This window comes from Juglans microcarpa x Juglans regia, chromosome 7S, assembly GCF_004785595.1.
Source record: "Juglans microcarpa x Juglans regia isolate MS1-56 chromosome 7S, Jm3101_v1.0, whole genome shotgun sequence".
NCBI classification, from domain to species: Eukaryota; Viridiplantae; Streptophyta; class Magnoliopsida; order Fagales; family Juglandaceae; genus Juglans; species Juglans microcarpa x Juglans regia.
The window spans coordinates 14,883,866-14,908,321 of NC_054607.1; the positions used below are offsets into that span (position 1 = coordinate 14,883,866).

Below are 24,456 nucleotides of genomic sequence, written 5' to 3' on the forward strand. Positions count from 1 at the left end.
TTTTCATTTTCACTCTCTTTTTTTCTTTCACTCTCCTTATTTTTTGAACTCTCGGCCTCACAATTGTTTTCCAACTCATTCTCTATTTTTCTTGAGGTTTCAGCCTCACCCTCATCTTTTTCCTTAGGTAGTTCGGTCTTCCCCTTTGTTACAGCTTGATCATTTTTGTCCCACTTTGGTTTCTAAGGAGTATTAGAAACCAAAGTATACCTTGATGTACCATTTATTTTCAACTTCCTCTCCACCTTCATAGCCATGTGTACCATGTCCTCTACCTCCACATAATGTTGCAACTCAACTACATTGGCTATCTCCCTATTCAACCCACTCAAAAATTTTGTTATCGTGGCCTCCCAATCCTCCATTACATTAGCCCGAATCATAGCCACCTTCATCTCCTTATAGTAATCATCTACACTTCTAGACCCCTGTGTAAGATTTTGTAATTTTTGGTGGAGGTCTGTATAGTAGTGGCTAGGTACAAATCTCCGCCTCATGATAGCTTTCAACTCTCTCCAAGTTTCTACAGGCCTCTCAAGATTCCTCCTCCTATTGGTCACTAATTGATCCCACCAAATACTGACATAATCAGTGAACTCAATTACCGCCAACTTCACCTTCTTCTCCTCAAAGTAATTATGACAATCAAACACCAACTCTATTCTTTTCTCTCACTCTAAATAAACTTCAGGGTCAGTTCTACCTTGGAATGATGGTATTTTCATTTTGATGCTCCCAAGGTTCTTATCTACTCCATGTCGACCCCCCGGCTTTGCCCTAAGTCTCCTTCCACGCCTAACTACTCTATGTCTACCCAATCTAACTTCATATGTTAAGTCTTCCTCATCCTCACCATCTCCCTCATTCTCATACTCATTTTCAACTCTATACTCACGTTGCCTCCTATCTCTCCCACCTTGCAAATTTCTAATCGCTGCTTCTTGATGATCCATCCTATCTCTCACTTCACCCAACACAAAGTTCAACCGCTCAAACTGTTGTTGCATGGCTTGCAACACATAGGATGAGTTATCCGCTCTCCCCCTTGGTGATGCGCTACTCCGCTGAGACATTACAAGGTGCTGCACAAAAGAATGTTAGTGGCAAAAAAGAAAACCTCACACACTCCCTTACGTGTTTACACTCGAATAATGGCACTCCACTCGTGTTTCACTTTTGATTGACTTTTTCCCGATACTAGTCTCACACTCTCTTGCCTTTTACCTCAAGAGTTTTCCCACTCAAGTTCTTTAAGAACTAATTGACTCAATCAAGACAAAGCAACCTTGTTTTATCCCAACTAGTAATTAGGTCCAAGAAACAAGAACAAGAGAAACACAGAAGGAATGAAAAAAAAATGGCACTTGAATCAAGGAAATTATACGAATAAAACAGTTAACAATAAGACAAGATACCAACTAGAATCACCCCCTTTGATGATAAGGCTCAAGAAAAAAAATCTCGGAATTTTTTTTTTTTTCCTTTCTTTTCTTTTCTTTTCTTTTCCTTTCACCAACTGATTTGATCACAATCAAGAATAAGCAGTTGAGAAAACCCTAACAATAACTCAAAAACCCTTGGGCAAGTGATATACGGCAGCCCCTAGAACAAGAGATTTCAGCCAACACAAACCCTAGAACAATGAATTTCAGCAACCCTAACAATAGTGAAGAAATCTACTAACCACCACTATTTTTTTTTTTTTTTTTGTAATCAATCCTAGAACAATGAAACCCTAGAATTAAATATGCAAGAAATAAAATATAGAATAAGACCTGATTGGAAACCTTGCTCTGAATACCAAATGATATGAACCCGCGGGAATGAAAACCCTTGAACCCACAATCAATTTGAAAACTCCCTAAGAAAGCCAAATTCAAGTCAATAGATGGAAAAACCTAGACTCGATGAGAACTCGTTTCAAGAACCTAGATTATATGAAAATCTAGACCCATTGAAGAACCCGTCTCAAAAACCTAGATTACAAAGGAGGAACGCCACAAAGGTTGTGATTTACCTTTGATAAGTTCAAGAGTTCAATCAAGAACAAGAGGAGAAACCTTAACTCACAAATAACATTCAATATTGTCTAATCTCTCAAATGAGGCTACAAAGAGTTTTTAAACCCAAACCTAATCAAAACCCTAGCCAAAATAAAGCCCCTTTTACCCAAAATTACCCTTGATGAACAGTACAGGCTACAGTACCCGCGGCTACAGTAACCCCTACAATAAATTGATGAAACCCTAGTTCCTAAAATGTAACTTTTCAAATAAGCCCTTGGCCAAAATACAAGGCCTTCCCAAAAACATAGTTCATAAGAAATAAGACATGTGAGTCAAGCATCTTCAAGCCCACTTATTCTAAACTAATAAAATAAATCATTTAACCAAATTAGAAGCCTCCAATAACAATAGGCCGTATCTCTAAGTCATGTCTTCCACAGCTTGAATAAAGTGGATCAAAGCTGGTTCTCCTTCTTTCAAGTCCATCTTGAGTGTTGGGCTCTTGCTAGTTTCATCCCAAGTGGATTGCGCCAATCCATACATTGCTTCCTTGATCTTCTTGGCCCTTGATCTTGTAATTGGCTCATCTGGAATTTGTAAATGATCTTTAAAACTAGGCCCACCTTGGTTCCCATCAGTGATACATGAGACGACGTCTACGGCTACCTCCGATGCAGTATGACTTTATATTGGACCCACCATTGCCTTGGTTTGCACAAATTGTCCTTTATTTGTTTTTTTTATTTATAATTTTATATCATATTTTAGTATCTAATTATTTTGCTTGTTTTTATTTTAACTTTCATATTCTCAATATACAATTATACATATGCCCAATCCTAATGGCTAATGACCGATCTATGCTCATCTGCCTCATCTTCATGACTTCATCTCAAATTCCAATTGCCAATGCCCAATCCCAATCTCATCTCAAAAGGTACTTTTAATATTTTGTATTTAATTTTTTTAATTTTTGTTTCATTTTATAACTTTATAATTCTAATTTATTTTATTTTTAACTTATTAATATTTCAGCCTTTAAGGTTTTATAACTAATTAACGTATATGATCTTGATTTTCAGTTTCACAGCAATCGACACAACTCACCACTCAGTGAATTCACCCCTACACAACGCTACGCCGCCATCCCAAATTGATCAAATTTTCAACTTATGAGTTATAATTGTTAATTTACAATTAAGTGTAATGTTGCTACAATTTGTAATATTTAATATTTTTAGAGGAGTTTGTAATAGTTTAAGTTTATTAGTTCTCTTAGAGTCTTAATTTGTATAATTGTAAATTGTAGTTTGTAATAACTTAGTAGTTAATAGTTGAAATTTAGGTGAGATCAAAACGGACAGGAACAAAAACAGAACGTTATGCCAGATGTTTTCAGAAATCACATCATATCATATCATAGTATATAAAATCTTTAGAACAGAACAAAATCATATCACAAAACATATTTTATGCACAAAATTTCATATTCGCTTTCTTTTTCAAAGTTCAGAAACAAAATGTAAAAAATAAGCACATGTCTATACCAGTCATGACAGAAAATAATTTCTTCTTAAACAAAATCTCATGAGCAATGCAGAACAAGTAATTGAGGTAGTTCAAATTTCTTTTCATAATCAAATACGTATATTTTTCAAAAATAACCTCAGCTCAATTTATTTTAATGTAAAGTCTAGTATAGGAACCCCGCTTACCTGAACTTCTTGGCTTTTTCGGAAGTTTCCTCAAAAATATCGAACAATAATTAATTGCCACCTATAACATAATAACGCAATTTTCATAAATTTCCAATTGAATACATATTTCAATATTTAAGCCGAAGATGCTAAAATGACCTATTTTATTATTCCTCAAAATCTAAATTCTCATAATTCCCAAAATACCCTCATTTTCCCAAAACCATCAATATCCACTTAATCGAATTCGTACCGAATAAGAATTTAATCGAGCAAGTATTAAAATAAATATAAAACTCAATAAAAATTAATATTCAAAATATCTAAAATACCAGTAACATTTTATAAATAAAAAGAATACATTGGTTACTAAAATTTCCATAAAATAAGTCATGAAAAACTCCTCTCTAAAAAATAGGTTTACTTCCTTTAATTAACAATATTATTAAAATACAAATATAATATTTATTGAAACTTAAAGCAAAACTCATTTAAACATAAACCCAAAAAAAAAACTTCTCACCCGAAAATATTAGGTTAAACCTATATATATATATATAGGTTAAAACTAGTAAGTACCCAACCTAGGTTAAAACTTTCCATATATAATATATATATATATATAAAGTATGTATATATAACTTATAAGCATAAACCAAACAAACAAACACACGGGATTAACACATATCCAGTGGCAGGAACTTAACCAAGGGAAATCGAGGCAGGCGTCGAGAGGTGAGGCGCGACGGCGCTGGCTTGAGGGACTGTGGTGGTGCAGCTGAGGAGCAAGAGTGCGGCGGAGATGCCGTCGAGTTGGGCTGAGCACGAGAGAAAGAAAGAGAGAGAGCAATCGAGAGGGAGTGAGAGAATGTTGAGAGAGAATGAGAGGGTGATAAGCAAAAGAGAAAGTGATGGGGGAACGGAGAGAAAGTGATCACAGCATGAGGAAGAAGATAATACCGAGAAGAATAGAGGGTTGTACAGTGGCGACGCTTGGTGGCTCCGGACGAGAATAACACTGAGTTGTTAATACTCTATTTTCGGGAGCTAAAACAGAGTATGCCGTGTGTTCCTCCTTCAATGGTTGGGCGACGGTGGTTGGCTTTCTGTGGTGATGAGGACAGCTGGAGGGTGGTGCGCTGTTGCACAGAGGAGTTGCTGTCTGTGAGTTCGTGTGGCAGGGCAACAGCGTCACGGAGAATCAACTCGTGTTGCGCTCCGGGTTTGGCCAGTGATTGGGTGTTGCACGGCTGCGCTGAGGGGAAGGTCTCACAGTGAGGAAAAGAAGTGGCTATGGTGAGGCTTTGGGCCTTGGGTGATGGTCGTTTACAGTGGAAGTGGGTTGTGCTGCGGAGAAGCCGTGGTTGCTGTTTGTGTGGGTAGGAGTTGCTAGCAGTGGCAGCGAACGTAACAAAGGCGTTCTCTACTCATGGCTATTGTGTGCGTATAAATATGATGCGAAAGCCCTAGAGATAAACCAAAAAGGACGGGGATGTGCATGAGAGATGTGCATGCGGATGGGAAGAGAGTTGTGCGGGTGAGGAAACTGCTAGCTCATAAACCGAATGGGTTTTTTTTCTTTTCAAGATTTAAACAAACGGCCAAGATCTCTAGATAAAAAAAATCACTACTCGATCCATAACATAAAAATAAAAATAAAAAACCTTAATTATCAAGCTCAAAAAAAAAAATCCATAGTCCAACCATAAAATTTCTGGGTCCTGGTGTTACAAGTTATATCTTTTCAGGAATAATATGACAAAATTACTTACTGAGTAAAAACCCGTGTCTCCATATTTTAAAATATATTGAGGAATCTGGATGGGAGACATACATACTGATTTTCTGCATCTCATGCATTGCATATTTATCATTTTTCATGATTGATTTATCTTTGTGTCAGTTAGTTGTTTAACTTACTGAGATTTCGAGTAAATCTCACTATTTTATGGGACCACTAACATTCCACTCGGAATGATAGAAGTTGTGTCAGGGATCGACCAGGACAAGATTAATGGAACACTGGATTCCCATATTAAAGAGGAGTTGGATCTGGAGAGGAAGCTGGAATTAATTTTGTTGTTCATAACCTAAGTTCTTTATGCCTTAGATCGCAAGAAGAGAATAATTATCTAATGAAGTTGGGATGTTTTAGTTATTTTGGCATATTTTTCACCTTAACCTTTTATTTCCTTTGTGATTATTGCATACTGCTAGTTGCATACTAGAATGCATTGCATATTAACTGTCATGGACGAGGGTATGTAACCTTGTGTTACATGTTCCAAAACTCTAAGTCTCCGTTCCATCCCAAGCAGGGATTGGGGGAGTCATAGAAAAGAATTTCCCCGCAGCCGCCATCACATCCTCATTTACAATCTCCCAACAAGACAAATAAAGATTTGACCCAAACCCATCTGGACCCAGACTACTCAACCTCTATATAGAAACAAGAGCCTCCCTAACCTCCTCTTCTGAAAGCATCCAACAAAGAGACTCATTCTCTTCCGTTGAGATCTCCTTATTAATTAGTGCCGACAGATCAATCTACTCTAACTCGTGCACCTCACCCAGAAAATTCTGAAAATGTCGAACAGCTCCCAAGTGAACCTCCTCCTGCAAGCACAACACCATCCCATCCATTAGCGTCATTGAAGATATCACCGCCTTGCATTTTCTCATGTTTACGACCGCATGAAAAAACTTTGAATTTTGGTCACCTTCATCTAGCCACTTTTTCTTTGCGAGTTGCGCTAATCGAGCCTCCTTATTCTGCTCCCAATAAGACAATTCAGCCTTTGAGGCCAGTAACTCCATCTCCATTTCTAGTTGATAACCATCTTAAAGTTGAACCTCTATCTTCTCAATTCTTTCCTCCAGTTCCGAGATAGTGTGATATGAACCTGTGGGAATGAAATCCCTTGAACCCACAATCAATTTGAAAACTCCCCAAGAAAGTCAAATTCAAGTCAATGGATGGAAAACCTAGACCCGATGAGAACTCGTTTCAAGAACCTAGATTATATCAAAATCTAGATTCGTTGAAGAACCCGTCTCAATAACCTAGATTACAAAGGAGGAATGCCACAAAGGTTGTGATTTACCTTTGATAAGTTCAAGAGTTCTTCAATCAAGAACAAGAGCAGAAAACTCAACTCACAAATAAAATTCAATATTGTCTAACCTTCAAATGAGGCTACAAGGAGTATTTAAACTAAACCTAATTAAAACCCTAGCCAAAATAAAGCCCCTTTTTACCCAAATGTCCCTGATGAACAGTGTCGCGCTACAGTATGCACTGCTACAGTACGGCTACAGTACGCTACAGTACCTCTTGAAACCCTAATTCCTAAAATGTAACTTTCCAAATAAGCCCTAGGCCAAAATACAAGGCCTTCTTGAAAACTCTAGTTCATTAAAAATAAGACGTGTGCACAAGGCATCTTCAAGCCCACTTATTCTAAACTAATAAAATAAATCATTTAACTAAATTTGAAGTCTCCAATAACAATAGGCCCTATCTCTAAATCATGTCTTCCACAGCTTGAATTAAGTAGATCAAAGCTGGTTCTCCTTCTTTCAAGCCCATCTTGAGTGTTGGGCTCTTGCTAGCTTCATCCTAAGTGGATTGCACCAATTCGTGCATTGCTTCCTTGATCTTCTTGGCCCTTGATCTTGTAATTGGCCCATCTGGAATTTGCAAATTATCTTTAAGACTAGGCCCACCTTGGTTCCCATCATAGTGCTACCAAGATGACCAAAAACATTTTTGTTCCATGTTCGCAACACCACCTTTTATTTTTTAAGCTTTGCCGCAAGCCTCAATAAACCACTTCCCACCACAGGCTCCCTCCAAATTGCAGCAACACAAGCCTGAAAAGAAGAATGGTTAATCGACATGTTTTGAAATCTGAAGGGCGCTGGACTATATTTATCATCTGTCATTGAGCCCCTGATAAGCATAGGACTATGATCTGAAGTCTTCCAACTAAAATATTCCATGGACACTAAGGACAACAACGCATAAATTTGTCATTCATCACCGCACGGTCCAAAAGAGCCCAGCTACGTTCACAACCTGATTGGCCATTGCACCAAGATAGCCTACACCCCTTTACCAACAACTCAAGAAGCCCACACGAATTCAAGCATCTATTAAAATCCTCCATGGCCACCAGAGGTCACAGGTTACCCCCTACCCTTTCACCTTCTTCACGTATAATATTAAAATCACCTACCACCAACCATGGAACATTTCCGTAATGACCCTCCTCCAGTGCTTGCCAAAGTTTCCTCCTCTCTTAATAAGTACATTTTGCATAGATAAATATTAAAACCAACTTTTGATTCGAAGCCTGAAAGCATCCAATCAAAAATTAGTCTAACATATCAATAATATTGACATCAAACTCATCCTGCCATAGAAGCCACACCTTACCTCCTACCACCTCATTTGAACAATAAAATTGAAAACCAAGACAACTTGCAAGACTTGGCAATTTATCCTCCCCTGCAAATGGTTCCATAATAGCAACAATAGAGACATTCCATTTGTTCACTAATCCCTTCAGTCTCTTTCGTGACGTGCGTAAACCACTTGCATTCCACGCTAGTATCGAACCAATCATTTATTAAATTTGGAGGAACGAGATAAAACCAGTTGAGATTGTCTCAACCCCACAAGATTTTTACTTCCCACTCCACTATAAGAAAACATTCTCGTGCCAAATTCGACATTGGACTTGTACCCCCTTTAAATAGCAATATGTGCTTAAAGACTCATCTTCCTCACAATCTGAAAGGTGACCATCTCGAACATCAACCTCATGCACCCCCTTACCTTCGATTTCCAGCGCATCTGTAATAAATCGCAAGGAACCTCCACCATCCCAAGCTATGCAGTTTTCCTCGTCTGCCAAAAGAAAATCTACCACAGGAGAAGCCTGCCCACTAAGCCTTCCCAGTCTTTGTGTCCCCTCCATCACCGCTTTGTTTTTGTTGTTCCCCATCGTACTAACCAAACCACTATCTTTCACCACACTTCCATCCAAACCTTCCCCTCCTAACCCCCTTGCGACTCCAACAGCAAAGTTTCTGGGACCACCAGACCAACTCCGTCACTTCACGTGCCTCCACTCAATCATCACTCGCAGGCTGGACCACCACCTCATTTGGTTCCCCATGTGACTCTCCTACTTGCCCATCACCCTCAGACTATCCCACCACCACACTTGACTTCACCTACATATCCCATACTTGAACATCACCAACCTGAGTATCCCTTACTTGAACGTCACCAACTTGCGTACCCCTGCTTGAACATCACCATCAAGCTGGACCACCACCGTTGCCAACCCCTCAACAACCTAAGTATCCTGAGCCGTAGCACACATCGCACTAATTTTTTCATGCCACACTTCCTTACTTGCAGCCTGCTTACCTCCTTCCTTTTTCTGGAGCACGTCAAACCTCTGGCTGCCCCATTCTACAAACCATTTCGGTATGCCCTTGACGCTGACATTTAGAACAATAGAAGCCCAACTTCTCAAACCTGACAGGCTACCAACGCTTCTTGTTTGCTACCATAATTGGGAATCCTTGAACCAACTCTACAGCTAAATCAACCTCCACGCAGATCCTAGCACCAGTCACATGAGTCTTGTTCAACGTTGCATTATTAGTGCCCAGATATCTACCAAACCTGGTAGCCAGTATTTGAAGACAATCCCGATAATACAAATGCATCAGCAACCCCGGCAAGAAAAATCCATTGAGCCGCCATGTAAGGTTCATCAACCAAGGAAAAATCTTTTGTCCAAAGAAAAATCCTGAAACTGCACCCCGCAATCACATGCCCCTCTTGCGCCCACCCATGAACAAAATCCCTCTCACTTGCCATTTGCACCAAAACGTGATAATCATCCCTGAAGCCTCCACGTCTTGACAATTTCCAAAAGAACAACATCAATGGGTGGCCTCGAATGTAAAAATTTCAAGACCAACGCAAACCAAAATTCCTATGTCGCTTAAGACATCTCTGCCTCTGTAAAAATAAACCCCAACTCACCGTCCACATCAACTAGATACCTCATAGGTATCTTGAACCCCGAAGGATTGGTTGTCTGAGACAATGCCTGCACGTAGGTCCTCTGAATAGCCTCACCATCCTTACCACCAATCTCACCCACAGAACCACCAGTAACACCATCTGACCAAAACCCTTCTGGCACTGATGACACCAAAGGGCCTAGCGAAACCACCATTGGTGAAGCCCTAGGGAGAAAACCTAAACGCGTTCCAAACTGAGAGCTCCGAGAAATACAGAAACGCGTAAATCTAAAGAACTTAATGAGTCTCCAATTAGTTAAATTCACATAGAGATATGGAGTTATTAGTTGGAGATACTTTTGGTATTATTCAAGAGAAAATATTGAATAGTTAAGGAATTTTTATTATCAACTTGGGATAATTGGAATTCTATAACAAGGAAGAATAAATTATGTGGGATTTGTTAGGTGAAATCAAACACTCTAAATCTATTCTTATTATCTTTTAAATCATAATTTTAATACTCTTTTCTTCAGTTTAGTTTAGATAATATATTCTTCAAATTCTGATGTTTCAAATAGTAATTAATTTAGTAAATTTCAATACTTAATAGCATAATTAATCCATGTAAGTTCGACATCCATTTTCTTTAAAACATTTTACTACTTGTTACGATTCTATGCACTTGCAAATATTTTTAGCACAACAAATATCTCCTGGGTTGGCGAAGTACTGTCGATGGATCTCGAATGGTTCTTAAAAGAAAAATGACACCAGAGCGAGATCGCACCTAAAGCTAGTGGGTGCACTTACAGTGAAGGTGGAATGTGAACTGTCGTATATGAAAGATAAGATGTAGTCATCTTGGTCAAATTAGCCAATGGTTAATGCGGTAATTAGCTAGGAACACACGGTGCAAAAGGGAGCCATGAGGTATCCAATTATATGTTATAAGTCAAGAAAGGCCTTGAGCTCATAAGTATGTTAAAAGAACAAGTATGAAATGAAGAAATAATGTTTATGAAAGAAAATGGTTATGAAAGTCATGTTTTAAACGATGTCTTTTTGAAAGGTCAATTGCATAAGTAAAGTCTCATGTCCATGCATTCATTGCTAAGTTTACTTCCATATGGTTATGATATTTGTTACATGTTATTTGTTTACTTATTGAGATTTTTTGAAATCTCACTGTTGTATTTTCCCCACTATCATTTCCCTACTTGGAATGGTAGAAGCTGTACGAGGTACACAGGACCCTTAGACATGGACAGGATCTGTGAGATAATTGAGAATGAGTTCATAGCGGAGGCTCGTCGTCAATCTACCCTAGAATTCCTTAAGGTGTCGGCTCAGCAACTCAAAAAGATTCTGGCTAATCTCAATGAGTTCGATGCTGGAGTTTCAACCTTGGACCCTCAAAGGATGCTAAGATTTAAGCATGACATGACATTTGTGTCAAGATACCTAGAGCAAGCTAAGAACTCTATTGTAGAAGTCAAGGAAATAGCCACAAAGTTAGGTTTAGATATAGGCGTCCGACCGTCTAGGGGGATATTCTTAAGTCTGCTTGAGGATGGGACCTTAGTTCTGACCCATTCCACTTCTGGGAAATGACTTTCTAATTAACCTTGATGTTTTGGTCCCATGTTTTGGGAGTTCCTTGGAAACTCGTAACTACTTTTGATGACTTTTCTGGATTATGAAGTACTTTTGGGATTATATGTTCTTCGGTACCATGACTATTGCTCTATCATTTGATTTAAGTTGACTTTCCGCTGCGATATACTGCATACTGTTAGTTATCATTAGGTGCATTGCATCTTCTCTGTCATATACGAGGGGCAAGTAACCCTAGTGTTGCATGTCCAAGCGTTTTAGTTTCTGCCAAATCTCAAGCAGGGGCTGGAGGCGCTACAAAACAACACTAATGCAAACCCCAGATGCATCACAATTGATTTCGAACACTTATCAAAATCTGGAAGTGCTAAGAATGGTGCCTCTGTCATTTTCTACTTGACCAATTGAAAACTGGCCTTTGCCTCCTCAGACCACTAGAAGTCAGGCCCTTTGAGGCACTGATGGACAACAAGATGAATCTAGTCTTAAAGATCCTTTGTAAGTTCTAGATAGGATAATTACAAGGTCAAGAGCTAAGAAGATTAAGAAGGTAATGCAAGAATTGGTGCAATCCACTTGGGATGAAGCTAGCAAGACTCCAACACTTAAGATGAGCTTCAGAAAAGGAGATCCATTTTTTATCCACTTGATACAAGTTATGGAAGACATGAGCTAGAGTTATTGTTCGGACCTTGTTTAATTTATTAAAAGGGTTTATTTTATTAGTTATAGGAATTAGTCTAGAATAATGGGGCTTGAGGATGTTTGGCCCACCTATGTTTTATATTTTATGAATTAGGGTTTCAAGAGAAGTTTTTAAGGGTAGTTTAGGGATTGTTTTAATTTGCAACTAGGGTTTCTTTTGGGAGGCATTATATTTCGCCCAAGTGTATTTTGGGAAAGGATTTTATGTTAACCTAAGGTTTTTGAGGGATTGAGATATGTAAGTTACTGTAGCCGAGTACTGTAGCTGCGACACTATTTACTCAAGGATATTTTTGAAAGATGAGGATTTATTTTGGGTAGGGTTTTAATTAGGTTTTGGTTTAAATACTCTTTGTAACCTCATTCTATTAGTTTTGTGAAATTTGATGAATTTATTTATTGTGAGTTGAATTTATCTCCTCTTGTTTTTTAATGAACTTTTAAACTTATCAAAGGTAAATCACAATCTTTGTGCCTTTCTTCCTTATAATTTAGGTTCTTGAAACAGGTTCTTCAACAGGTCTAGATTTTCATAAAATCTAGGTTCTTGAAATGAGTGAACAAGGTCAATCTAATGCTAAATATCCCTCATAGGCAGCAGCTAAGAGGAAGATCTTCTGGCATCAAGTCAGAAAACTCTGCTGGTAAATTTGGACTCACGTCTGCTGCATTATTCCCACAAGGTAATAGGGCATTAATCACATATTCACGCTCAATCTACTCTAGAAATGTAGACATGAAAGCAAGTTAGTACTAATAGCTATCGAGGTAGGAGTGGTTCCTTCACGGTGAGGTGCCAACACAATCTTCTTCCCTTTGATACTAAGGGAATACGTATTTTTCCGCTCGTCGTGAAAAACACTATGATCATACTGTCAAGGTCTGCCTAACAATACATGACAAGCATCCATAGATACGACATCACACCAAGCATTATCAAAATATTTTATGCCGATCTAAAAAGACACTAGGCATCGCCTATCTACTGATACCTCACTGCCTTTATTTTTCCACGAAAATTTGTACAGCTTGGGCTGATGATTTGTCTTCAACTGTAATTTTTGAACAGCCTCTTCAAACACCACGTTCTCACAACTGTCACTGTTAATGATACTCTTGCAAACTTTATCGGTAACTATGCAAGTCGTGTGGAAAATATTGGTTCTCAACCAATCCTCCCTTGAATCACCGTTGGGAGAGTTAGTATACTCTTACGAACGACCAGGGTCTTATGGCCATCACCATACAACACGTCTTCATCCTAATCATCAGTGTCTTCACCCACGTCTTCCTCAATCAGGAGATTTTGCCTTTCTGATTAGCAGGCTTCCTGCACTTAGTCACTCTATACCCCTATTCACCACATCTAAAACATCAAATATTAGAGTTAGAACTCTGACCCTGTGGTGCTTTCTGGGAGGGCTGAGGTTCTTGAGGGCGAACTGCTCGGCTGCTTTGATTGCTTTTGATCACTAGCCTCCTGTTCTGCTGCTTCTCCACGACAATTGCACGTTGATATGCTTTAGAAACTATCCATAGCGTGTGAAGGCTAAGGACATCCTACAGGCACTGTTGTAATCTGCCCAAATACAGCGCCACCATCTACTCTTCTGTCTCAGATTGATCATTTCGGGCTAGCAATTGATAAAATTCTTTCGTGTAATCATCAACAGATCTCATGCCCTACCTCAGCGAATGAAGTCTCTAAAACAGAGTTTAAGTGTAGCCAAAAGGAAGGAAGTGGCCCTTCATCTTCTTCTTCATCTTCTCCCAATTAGTAATCTTGGTCTTGCTCTTCCTGTCTCGTGATTGCCTCAACTGCTACCACCACGTAGATGCTCTACTCTTGAGTTTGATGGCAACTAGTTTCATTTTGACACGATCTGGGACTTCCTTATAATCAAAAATCCGTTCCACTTCATTTAACAAATCAAGGAACCCTTCAACCTATAACGTAGTAGAAAATTCGGGCAGATCCGCTCTAAAATCGAGGTCCCCATGACGCTCTTCCCAACCACACTACTCCCAGAATAGAGCACGGTTGTGATATGGGTTTTTGAAACTCTTGATCATAAGTTTGATGCTCCAGGTTTTGCGCCTCTAGACACTATGATAAGTCTGGTACTTGCCTTTGTAAACTTGTAATCATCGCGTCCTGTACGTTACGACCGCGGGGAGGGACTTCCTCATTCGAAACCTGTCCACGTCGACCACGACCTCTACCACCAACCATGCAAACTGATGATAATTCACCTTGGGAAAATGTACAACACTTATGCCAACTAACATCGAATCAAAATAAAAGATTATTCTAACAGCTAGCTAAATAACAGAAGCTAAAGATTGAGATTGAAAAAAATCGCAAATAGAGAGAAACTCCGAGATAAAGGTTTTAATATAAAATAAATCAATCCTCATTTCTGAAGCCCACAAGCCACGCTTAAATAGCTAACGAAAAATGGCAAATTAGTAATTAAAGCCAACTAATAAAGTATAGAACAAGATAATTATGACTATGATCTAGCCTAAATTACAAAAGATAAATATTACCATAAAAGAAAATTAACCAAGAATGAAAGAGTTGACTAAAGTTGATGTTTCGGTGTTAAAAATGGCTGATTTTGGGGTTGAGAAGGGGCCCACTAGGTGAAGCGTGATAACCACGGCATGCGCACCGAAGAGAGCTTTCCGAATTGGGGTCATATGCACGATCCTGACATTTGTAGCCAAAGTTATAGTTAAAATACGGATGTAGCCACCTCTACTTGTCCAACCAAGAGATAAGTCTTCTCGCCCAACCGAGGGGGATAAGTCTCCTCGTCTAAATCTGCCACTATTCGCTCAATTCTTTCTCTTCCTGCCAGTTTTGCGATGGTCTACCTTCTCGAAGTAGTCTAGTACTTTTAATGCCGCACATGTCAACTGAGTCTCATCAATCTCGTATTTGGATTCAGATCCCCCCGCATCATATTGTCAGCAATAATTTGCCCACACCTTGTCTGATTTTCTTCCAATTCATTAGTAGCTTGAATAATATTATTGCCATGTCCCTAAAAAACAACCTGAGATAAACTCATCTCATATCATAATTCCATAGCCCTTGTTAGATAACAAGCTTAAGCAACATCTGCACTCATCAGATGTTCAGATTTGCATTTTAGATCTGGTTTGAATAGTGAGATGATATGATTTTAGATGAGTTGAATAAAATATTGTTAGAATATTATTTTTTAATATTATTATTGTTTTGGGATTTGAAAAAGTTGAATTGTTTATTATATCTGTTGTGAAAATTTAAAAAAATTGTAATAATAAGATAAAATAAGATGAAACCATTTCTAAATCTAAACAGGGCCTAATCATACGTGTCGATTACTCTATTTTCTTTATTAAAAAAAACTAATATGACTATTTTAAGTTTTTAACTTGAAAATATAAAAGTAATTTTTAGACCACAATGCTACTTTAAGATTAATTCATAAAGTATAAAAATAAATATTTAATCTTTTTATCAATTATTGTTTACTATTTCATATCTCACATTTTTTTAATAATAATAATAATAATAATAATAATAATAATAAAATTATTAAAAAAAAAAAAACACCAATTATGTGTGGGATGTGAGATGAATAGTTGCTGATATTATTTCATAAAGATAATCGCAAAAGCATCAATGGCCAGACTCGTCTCGACCCGGTTCAGCTCCGTAAGGGGAGAAAAGATTGCAGACCAAGATCTTAACCATTTAATAGTCTAGCGCTGCTCCGAGTTCGCTTCTCGGCCTCATCTAACGGTGTTGAAGAAGGTAGTGTAATGAAAATATTTAAATAATTCAGGAAAGAAAATTACTTTTTAATGTTTTCTGAATTTCGATCTCTTTGTTCTGTCTTTTTTTTTTTTTTTTTGTTCTTTTTCCTGTGAACTCTTTAAAGGTTTTCTTCTCCTGGGTTTCATAAAGAGCTGATCATTAGGGGTCTAGCTGGGTCTTTGATATTATTTCTATTATCTGTAAGATTTTTTTCTCTGAAGTTGGGGTTTCATGAAAATTCTTAACCCTTTACATTTTTTTGTTTTGCTAGATATGCTAACCCCTTACTTATGAACAAAAATTGATAACCCTAATTTTTCTTACAGGGTTTTGCACGTATTTTGTTTGATAAAATGACTAAGAAATTGATTGGCCTTTTTATTGAGCTTCATGCTAGGATACGTGTTTGTTCATGCATGTTTGCATGTGTGCGTACATACATGTACACTTGGTCTATGAACTCCTGATGGCATTTCACCGTAGTTATTCGCTTTTCTTTTTTGTATGTTCAGGCTCAAGAACATTGCATCACGGGTTGTTTTGTCATTTCGTTGTTCCGTTAGACAAATAAGCTGACTGCTGAGGTTATTATTGACATAATATACTTAATAATGCTAGTCCTTATTTTTGTTTTGTAGGCACTATGATAATCTCCTCATATTGGCTTCAATTTTATTGCCCAAGAAATGTTGAAATGTTTTATGAAAAAACTGCAAATGCTTTTGAAAGCAATTGTTAACAAACTCTTCATTAGAGCCTTAGTTTTTCTTTTACCGAACATGCCTGAGAAATTTGCTTATGATCATGAGTTCACTTAAGGAGTGTTCAACTTCAACTTCAAACCCAGTCTTTTGATATCCAAGAATGGAATGCCTCTTCATTGTGCACCATTGACTCAGTATAATAAATTCGACTTTATAGCAAGGTTTGTTTGTGTCTGTGCATCTAATAAGTAATTTGACAGTTCTTCTGATGACTTTTATGTTTGATAGGTCTACCAATCAAGCGGCTTCATCAATCAACAATGAGACAGCAGGGGCAGTATACCCATTCGGGTGTCAATACATATGCCGGCAGCCAGATGCATCAAATGTCTACTCAGAGGATGGAGCAGAAGCTGGGTCCTTTCGAAGGACGACTAGAGGCCTTCACTCCTGAGAGGGAACATCCATATGGGACCTCGAATGCAGAGGGACGATGGAAATGGGAAAGGGATGGATCAAAAGTCTCAAATTCAGTGGCATCTTATATGTCCAATGAAGGTAAGTGTTATTTTTCTGTGTGTATGCGTCTTTGAACCCGTACATGGGTAGTAGGGGTCCCTCGTAAATTGCTTAGTTATATGCTTTCCATGAGGAAGACGGGAGTAAGTGTGTTTAATCATATGTAGAATACTACTTATCATAAAGAACTTATATATGAGAGATGAAATGCTAAATCTGATTTATTTTTTATGTTAATTTTAATTTTTTTTAATTGATCTTCACACTCGTAGACAATTGGGTTTTGTCTCTATCTAAACTCTTGCTAAGGCTAGTTTATTTTTTTCATTACTTTTATTAAAAAAAAAATGAAAATGGTGATATTTAGACCAAAATTTAATAATCTTTCTCTAGGTGTTCCTCGTGCATTCAACCTGCATTTTTTAATGAACTTTTTCAAGGTTACTGGGCTAAGGTGACTTCTTTGGGAGGCTTTTATAAGTGCTGCATATAAATGGAACACAAAATGAGCCAGCCTAGAGAACTGAATAGGATAGATATATTTTCAATTCATCTTAATTATGTGTGGTTGTACATACCATATTTGCTTCATAAACTCAAGATATCAATTTTGAATTGTTGCGGATTTGACATGCACTTTAGTTTCTATCATTGTGTTGTGGACTCCTTACACTTTGAGACACACGCTTGTTATCATGTAGGCCAAGGGAGTGATGCTCCAAGATCCTATTTTCATGGTCAGAGGCCTGATCCAAAACTAGCTGTAGAAAAACAAAGCAACAGTGACACCAGATCCCAAACTCATGAAGAAAATATGGACATTGGTTTTGAGGGCAATGCTCTGTTGCAGACTTTTGAAGGTCTTGAGCAAAAATTCCATGATGATATTATGAAACTAGCCAAGGAGCAGAATGAAATTGAGGATGCTGAAAACGCTCGGCATAGAGAGGTTAGTTCATGTTTGAAAGTGCATAGAAAAATGTTTCAAAGTACATTTTCTTAGCTACTTTGGGTGACTTACTAATACTCATTTTCGTGAGGTTACAACATTGAAGTATGCCATTTGTCTTTTGCAAAATCACCTGAATTCAGTTTTGTATTCTGAATTTTTTTGTCAATTTATCTCCTATATGGAGTCATATTGAAGTGATAAATATTCTTCATGCATCCATTTTTTTTTGTAAGTTTCATCGTGATAAAAAGGGATGAAGTGACGATTTTTGTCATGTAGGAAGACCAAAATGAGTCATGTTCCAAAATGCATGGTCTGAATTGACACCAAAAATTTTACAAAGATGAAACTGGGCTTGGGGTCAAGGGACAAAAGACATACCTATTAAAAAAATGATCTGTTAACAGGTTACCGTAATGATAAATCGTCAAAATAACTTTTTTACCTAGGAGGCTTTTTCTCTATTTTTTTTCCCTTCTTAATTCTTGGCTGACAATGGGAGAACCCTTAACACCATAAAATTCCAAACCCTTCTTTGAATTCAGGATCCTTCTAGAAGGGGGACAAATGTTATGAAATGGTTGTTTATTTACAGCTCAGCTTATATAAATTAGGCTGCTGACATATCATTAAATTCAGCTGCTTGATCTTAGTTAAATCATGGTACATTTTCAATTTCAAATAGTAGATGTCAAGAATTACCTGATATGTTCATGTTCTTAGGTATCCTACTGTAATACCCCATCCCCTTAGGGTTATAAGAATAAAGTCATTTTTAGAAATCTAGTGGATCCGGAATGCTACTAACCTTTAAGATTATTTACATAGAAGCCCAGTATAAAAGACTCTAAGATAAGACAAAATCCTCCTCTATTAAAAATTCTAAAAATATAAAAGTGTTCAAAGGCACTTATTAAAAAAACCATTCAAGTCTCATGTGCTTAATAATATCACATAAATACTGAAGCATAAAACTGAACAACCACGAACTTGTCTAGGCCTCCGTTTCGTCTCCCTAAGCCAAGTCCCATCATGCAATTCCATTCTCATAGTGATCGTTGCCTAGAGTGGTTAAAAACATTTATTTATCAGTAAATAAGTGTTTTATTAATAAGAATAGGCATAGCCTAGGTACACAGGGGAGAGACCCCTTGGCTTCAAATTCAGTGTAAATCCATGTTGAGCTGTTTGTGTGAGTTGAATTATTTTTGAAGGCCTAGAAAATTGTCCTGCCTGGTGGGTTGAACCACTCATACTCGGTCTCTGTGATAACACGAGCTTAGCTGTGATCGATGTACCCTCTCTAGTCCCACCTCAGTTACAGGGCAGTACAAAGCTGTCTAGCCTACTTATTGTTACTCCTCAGTCCTACATTGGAATATGGATGACCCACATGCAGTGGATAGATTATACAGGTAGTCATGGGTGCTAAGTCCTAATGGGCTACTTACAAGTGGTGAATGATATCCCATATTACTTGCGAGGGATAAGTTCTTACCCTTTATAATGATTCCAATGGGCTCCAATTGTGACATTGACTGTCTTTTAAAGTACAAGCCTATTTGTCTTAGGCTTTCTTTGGGCTGTCACAAACCGTATTAGAGCCAATCCTAGCTGGAAATGTGGGACCTACATTGGAATGGTATGATGAGGTGTGATTTCAGGCATTAGGAGGGGAAATTATCATACATTGAGTATAAGAAGGTTGTAAATGAAATCCCACATTGCCTAGAAGGGAGAAGCTATACCATTTATAATGATTCCAAGAGGCTCCAACTATAACATTAACTAATTTTTTTGGAGTAAAAACCTAGCCATAGCTGGTGCTTTATTTAGGTCTTAACAAATGGTATCAAAGCCGATCCCAACAAAAGGTGTGTGACTTGAGTTGTGCAACCTATGGATGAGATGGCTTGATGAGGATGTCATGGATGTAAAAGGGAAGATTCTAATACCCAGATCGAGTATAGGAAGATGGTGAATGAGATTTCACATTGCTTGATAAGAAGTTCTTGCACTTTATAAGTATTTCACTGGACTCTAGTTGTAATATTGACTAATCTTTTAGGAGTATAAGCCAAGATGTGGCTTAGGCCTTATTTGAGTCATTAAACTTGAAGTCTTACTCCCATTCCTGCATTTATTATCTTATTCTCCTCTGTGATGTGGGGACCCCACTTCTGAACAATATTAAAAGTTTATATATAAAAGCTCAAGTCTTTCTATTCGTCATCAAGATGATTACAGCCCATTAAACGAAGATTCTTTTCTTACTTTGATATTTACATATGGGAACAAAATTATATAGGGGAATGTATTTTTTCATCTATTTGGTTGGAAGTCTTCAAGGAAAAATTACTCATCAAAAAAAAAAAAAAAAGTCTTTCAAGGAAAAATCTGAGCACCATAAATCATGTGCGTAAAATGTTACATGGAGAATGGACAATATGGCCTTCAGTTACTCGATGCATTTCAAGTTTTGGTCAGTCAGTGACATCCCTCACGTCAAAACTGGGATGTCTGTGATTAAACACTGCTACTTGACTAATAGAAATGCTGCTAAAGGCCAAGGAAGCGTTTTATTTGCTATTGTTCTAACTCCCTTTTCTTGAGAATTTCCAAAGAGGCTTCTTAAACAGTGTCTAACTTGTATTTTTGGCTATCCATTCCCTGTTGCTCAGTCCATCTTATTTCACTTTCCACCATAAACTTTGACATGATACATAACCTAATTGTACAACCCGATTTATATCTTGCACAATGCTCTCTCATTTTTCAGAGAATAAACACAATAAACGCTCAGTATGAGGAACAACTAGTAGCACTTCGAGCTCGGCATGCCAGTCGTAGAGAAGAATTCCTACAGAGGGAATCTCAAGCACGGCAACATCAGTACCAGAAAGCCATGATGGATCAGTACCCTAACAGTAGCATGGGCTCTAGCGATCCTCATGGTTACATTGGAATTGCAAGCTCAGCTGCTGTGGGAGAAGCACGTAGAGGCTATAATAGTGATCATTTTGATTCATACAGAGAACGGGCTCGATTTCTTGGGGGTGCCAGAGATGAGGGACTCGAGTCAAGAGGTCCATATCCTGGTGGTCGTGTTTATGATACTGGCTCCCGCTACTACTAATTTCGATTCATGCATGCCTTGCTGATTTCTGGTGTCTGGTCTACGCAATACCGTTTACGCTGGTACTACACTTTTAGTGCTGTAAACGTTCCATCTTCTGCAGTATTATACCATTTTCTCCCGTTTTATTGCCCCTTTGTTTATGTGAATCAGGATCTCGTGTTCAGCATTTAGAAGCATTGTTAAATTCAAGGACTATTGTTTCAGAATCCATGGTGGTTGGCTTGCTGATTAAGGACTCGTACAGATAAGATGAGATGTAGAATTCTCAAAATTTTCAAAATTTCTTATATTTTTATTCTCTAACACAAAATATTTTTCAATTTCAAATTTTTTACTTTTTTATCTAATCATTATATAAACACAAAAATCAAAATAACTTTTACAGACTTCAAAACAAAACACAAAAATTAATACTATTTTTACAAACTTTAAAATAAAAAGGATATTTAAATAATTTTTTAATTTTATAATATTTTTATTTAATTTTGATATATATATTATATATATCAATGTTTATTGTTGATATTGCTTTTGAAGTCGGTTTGTCAGGAGATCACGTTGTAAGAAATAGCTTTCTTTCTTTTCTTTCTTTTTGTTCTTTCTTTCCTTATTCGTGGCAAGAAATAGCTTTATTGAAAGATACGATTAACTCTTTTAGGACCTGTTTGGGATTGTGATAAGAGTCTTAAAAATGTTTAAATAGTCATAAAAGTTCGTTAATGAAAAATTATGTTTTTTTGATGTTATATATTAAAGTACTTTTAATCTTAAATAAGCTAAAAGGTACGTTTGAAGAAAATCAAACGTGTTTTTTTATATAATGCAGAACGTAATTCGAATTTTAAAAAAATTATCAATTAACGAAAATTTTCATACAAATTTAAAATAATTACAACTTTTAAACTTTCAAGGATATTGTCATAATTTTTAAAAATTTAAATAATTGTCATTTCTATTTCAGAAAGCATTTTTTTTTTTTAATTTGTTTCCAAATAAATGTAACGTGTTTGAAAGTAGACATGTGCATAAAGGATTTTTGGCTCGATCCGTCTGAAACACCCGATCCGTCCAACCCGAATAAAGACGGGTTCATCATGTCAAAGTTTAATATCGGGTTTAGACATAAGCAACCTATTGAAACGTGAAACCGAAATACCTCTGTGAATCTCGTCTCTCCACTGCGAAATTCTATCCACTGTCGCTCTCTTCAGCTTCTCTCTACTTCATTTCAGTCTGTTAGTCTTCACGTCGTGCACCACCAACTATTTGCTATTGGTAATCTCTCTCTCTCTCTCTCTCTCTGTGTAGACTTATTTTTTATGTATTGTTGATCTCACGATTTCATGATTTTGCATTTTTTTTTTAATTAATTTACAGCCCGTATATATGTTCGGTACTTGATTAAACCCATTACCCATTGTTTGGTACTCCATTACTGAATCTCCCAACACTAGGCTAAGTATAAACCTATAGTTTCTATATTAGTTCCTAGTAAATATGTATAATACAGAGTACAAGCGTGCAACAGAGGGAATCGAGCTAACAAGGATTCGAAGAACTCATCTCTGTAGCCTGCATGTAAAATTAGCAACTGCTCTTGGAATCAATCTAATTAAAATAATTATTTCTAGCTGTAATTATGATTACTAGGTAATCACAATAAAGAGGGACTTCAACATATGAAATGAGTATTAATAAAATGTGATAATTGAAAATTAATTATATACAGCCCACTTTGCATTCTTGTTTATTTTATGTCTTTTCATTTGTTTCTCTCTAGCATTTAGAAAAAATTGAATTTCTATTGTTCAAAATATTATGTTATTCTTATTTCTCATGTTTTAACTATATGTCAGTTCTTACAATGGATTCTTTTAGAAGTGACACTTCTACAAATTTAAAAGACAGTGAGATTATTACTCCTTTAGCTTCAAACATTAACTTGTCTAGGAGTAGTAACACCATCCTTCCTCCCAAAAATAGATAGATGTTCATTAAGTGTCCCAAAAGTAGGGTGTAATTACTACCACAAGACTTAAACTTGTCACCCCAAAAAACATGTTGCATCAAGTATGCTGCATCATATTGGTGTTTGTAGAAAAAACCCTAATAAAATTAGACTCATGGATCAATAAACTACACATAAGTTTGATCTAGAAGATGTACGAATGGCAATTGTAGAGATGATAATTTGTGATGAGGTTCTGTTTAGGGTAGTGGAAGCACAAGGATTTAGGAAGGTATGTAAATCACTAGAACTAAGATTCCAAGTGCCATTTCGAACCACTGTAGTGAGAGATTGTATTAAACTATTTAAAAAAGAGGAGAAGTTGAGGAAAGTATTTAAGGCAATTGGGCGGGTTAGTTTAACTACTAACACTTGGACGTCCAACTAGAACTTTAATTATATGTGTCTTACTGCACACTTTATTGACTGTGAATGAAAATTACACAAAAATTTTTGTTTGATTTCTAATCACAAAAGGGACACTATTGGAAAGCATGTAGAGTCATGTCTGCAGGATTGAGGAATTGACAAAAAAATTATAAATTTTTGTTTGATTTCTAATCACAAAAGGGACACTATTGGAAAGCATGTAGAGTCATGTCTACAAGACTGAGGCATTGACAATATTTTTACGGTTACAGTTGACAATACTTCCTCTAACGATGTTGCCATCGATTACTTAGAAAGGTTTGTGGGAGGTTATTTGTTGGAAGGGAAGTATATTCACATAAGGTATTGCGCTCATATTATGAACCTTATTGTGAATGATGGACTAAAAGATTGTGATGATTCAATCACAAGGTTGCACAATGTGGTTAAGTATATTAGATTATCTTCTACAAGAATGAAAAAATTTCAAAAGGTGTATAGAGAATGAGAAAATCAATTGTTCAAAATTGGTGTGTCTTGATATTCCCACCAAATGAAGCTCCACTTACTCATGCTAGAAGTTGCTGAAACATTTCAAAAGCCAATTTTGCAATTGGAGAATGATGATGGTTATTTTTTTCGCTATTGTCGTAGTGTGAGATTGAGCCCCCTAAGCTCTAGTGATTGGGTGAGAGTTAAAATAATGGTTAAATTTTTGAAGATTTTTTATGATGCTACTGTGAGACTTTTTGACTCTTTGTATATCATATATAATGCATATTTCTAAGAGTTTTGTGTCATCCAATTGCATTTATGAAAAATGAGACAAAGTAATGATTCAATGTTGAGAGGCATGTCTACGAGCATGAAGATTAAGTATG

General features: G+C 36.9%; 1 protein-coding gene across 1 annotated transcript; it reads left to right on the forward strand.

Moving 5' to 3' along the window:
* The first annotated feature begins 15,723 nt into the window (after nt 1-15,723).
* LOC121240286 lies at nt 15,724-21,406 on the forward strand. Its single transcript, XM_041137679.1, has 4 exons — nt 15,724-15,881; nt 16,877-17,146; nt 17,809-18,056; nt 20,839-21,406. Exons 2-4 carry the CDS (start codon nt 16,909-16,911, stop codon nt 21,193-21,195), a joined length of 843 nt encoding a protein of 280 aa, XP_040993613.1. The 5' UTR covers nt 15,724-15,881; nt 16,877-16,908; the 3' UTR covers nt 21,196-21,406.
* The last annotated feature ends 3,050 nt before the right edge of the window (nt 21,407-24,456 follow it).

Coding starts and splice junctions, on each gene's coding strand:
- LOC121240286 (XM_041137679.1), top strand. CDS start 16,909: ATGAGACAGCAGGGGCAGTATACCCATTCGGGTGTCAATACATATGCC. Junction 17,147..17,808: donor ATCTTATATGTCCAATGAAG/GTAAGTGTTATT, acceptor GTTATCATGTAG/GCCAAGGGAGTGATGCTCCA. Junction 18,057..20,838: donor AAAACGCTCGGCATAGAGAG/GTTAGTTCATGT, acceptor CTCATTTTTCAG/AGAATAAACACAATAAACGC.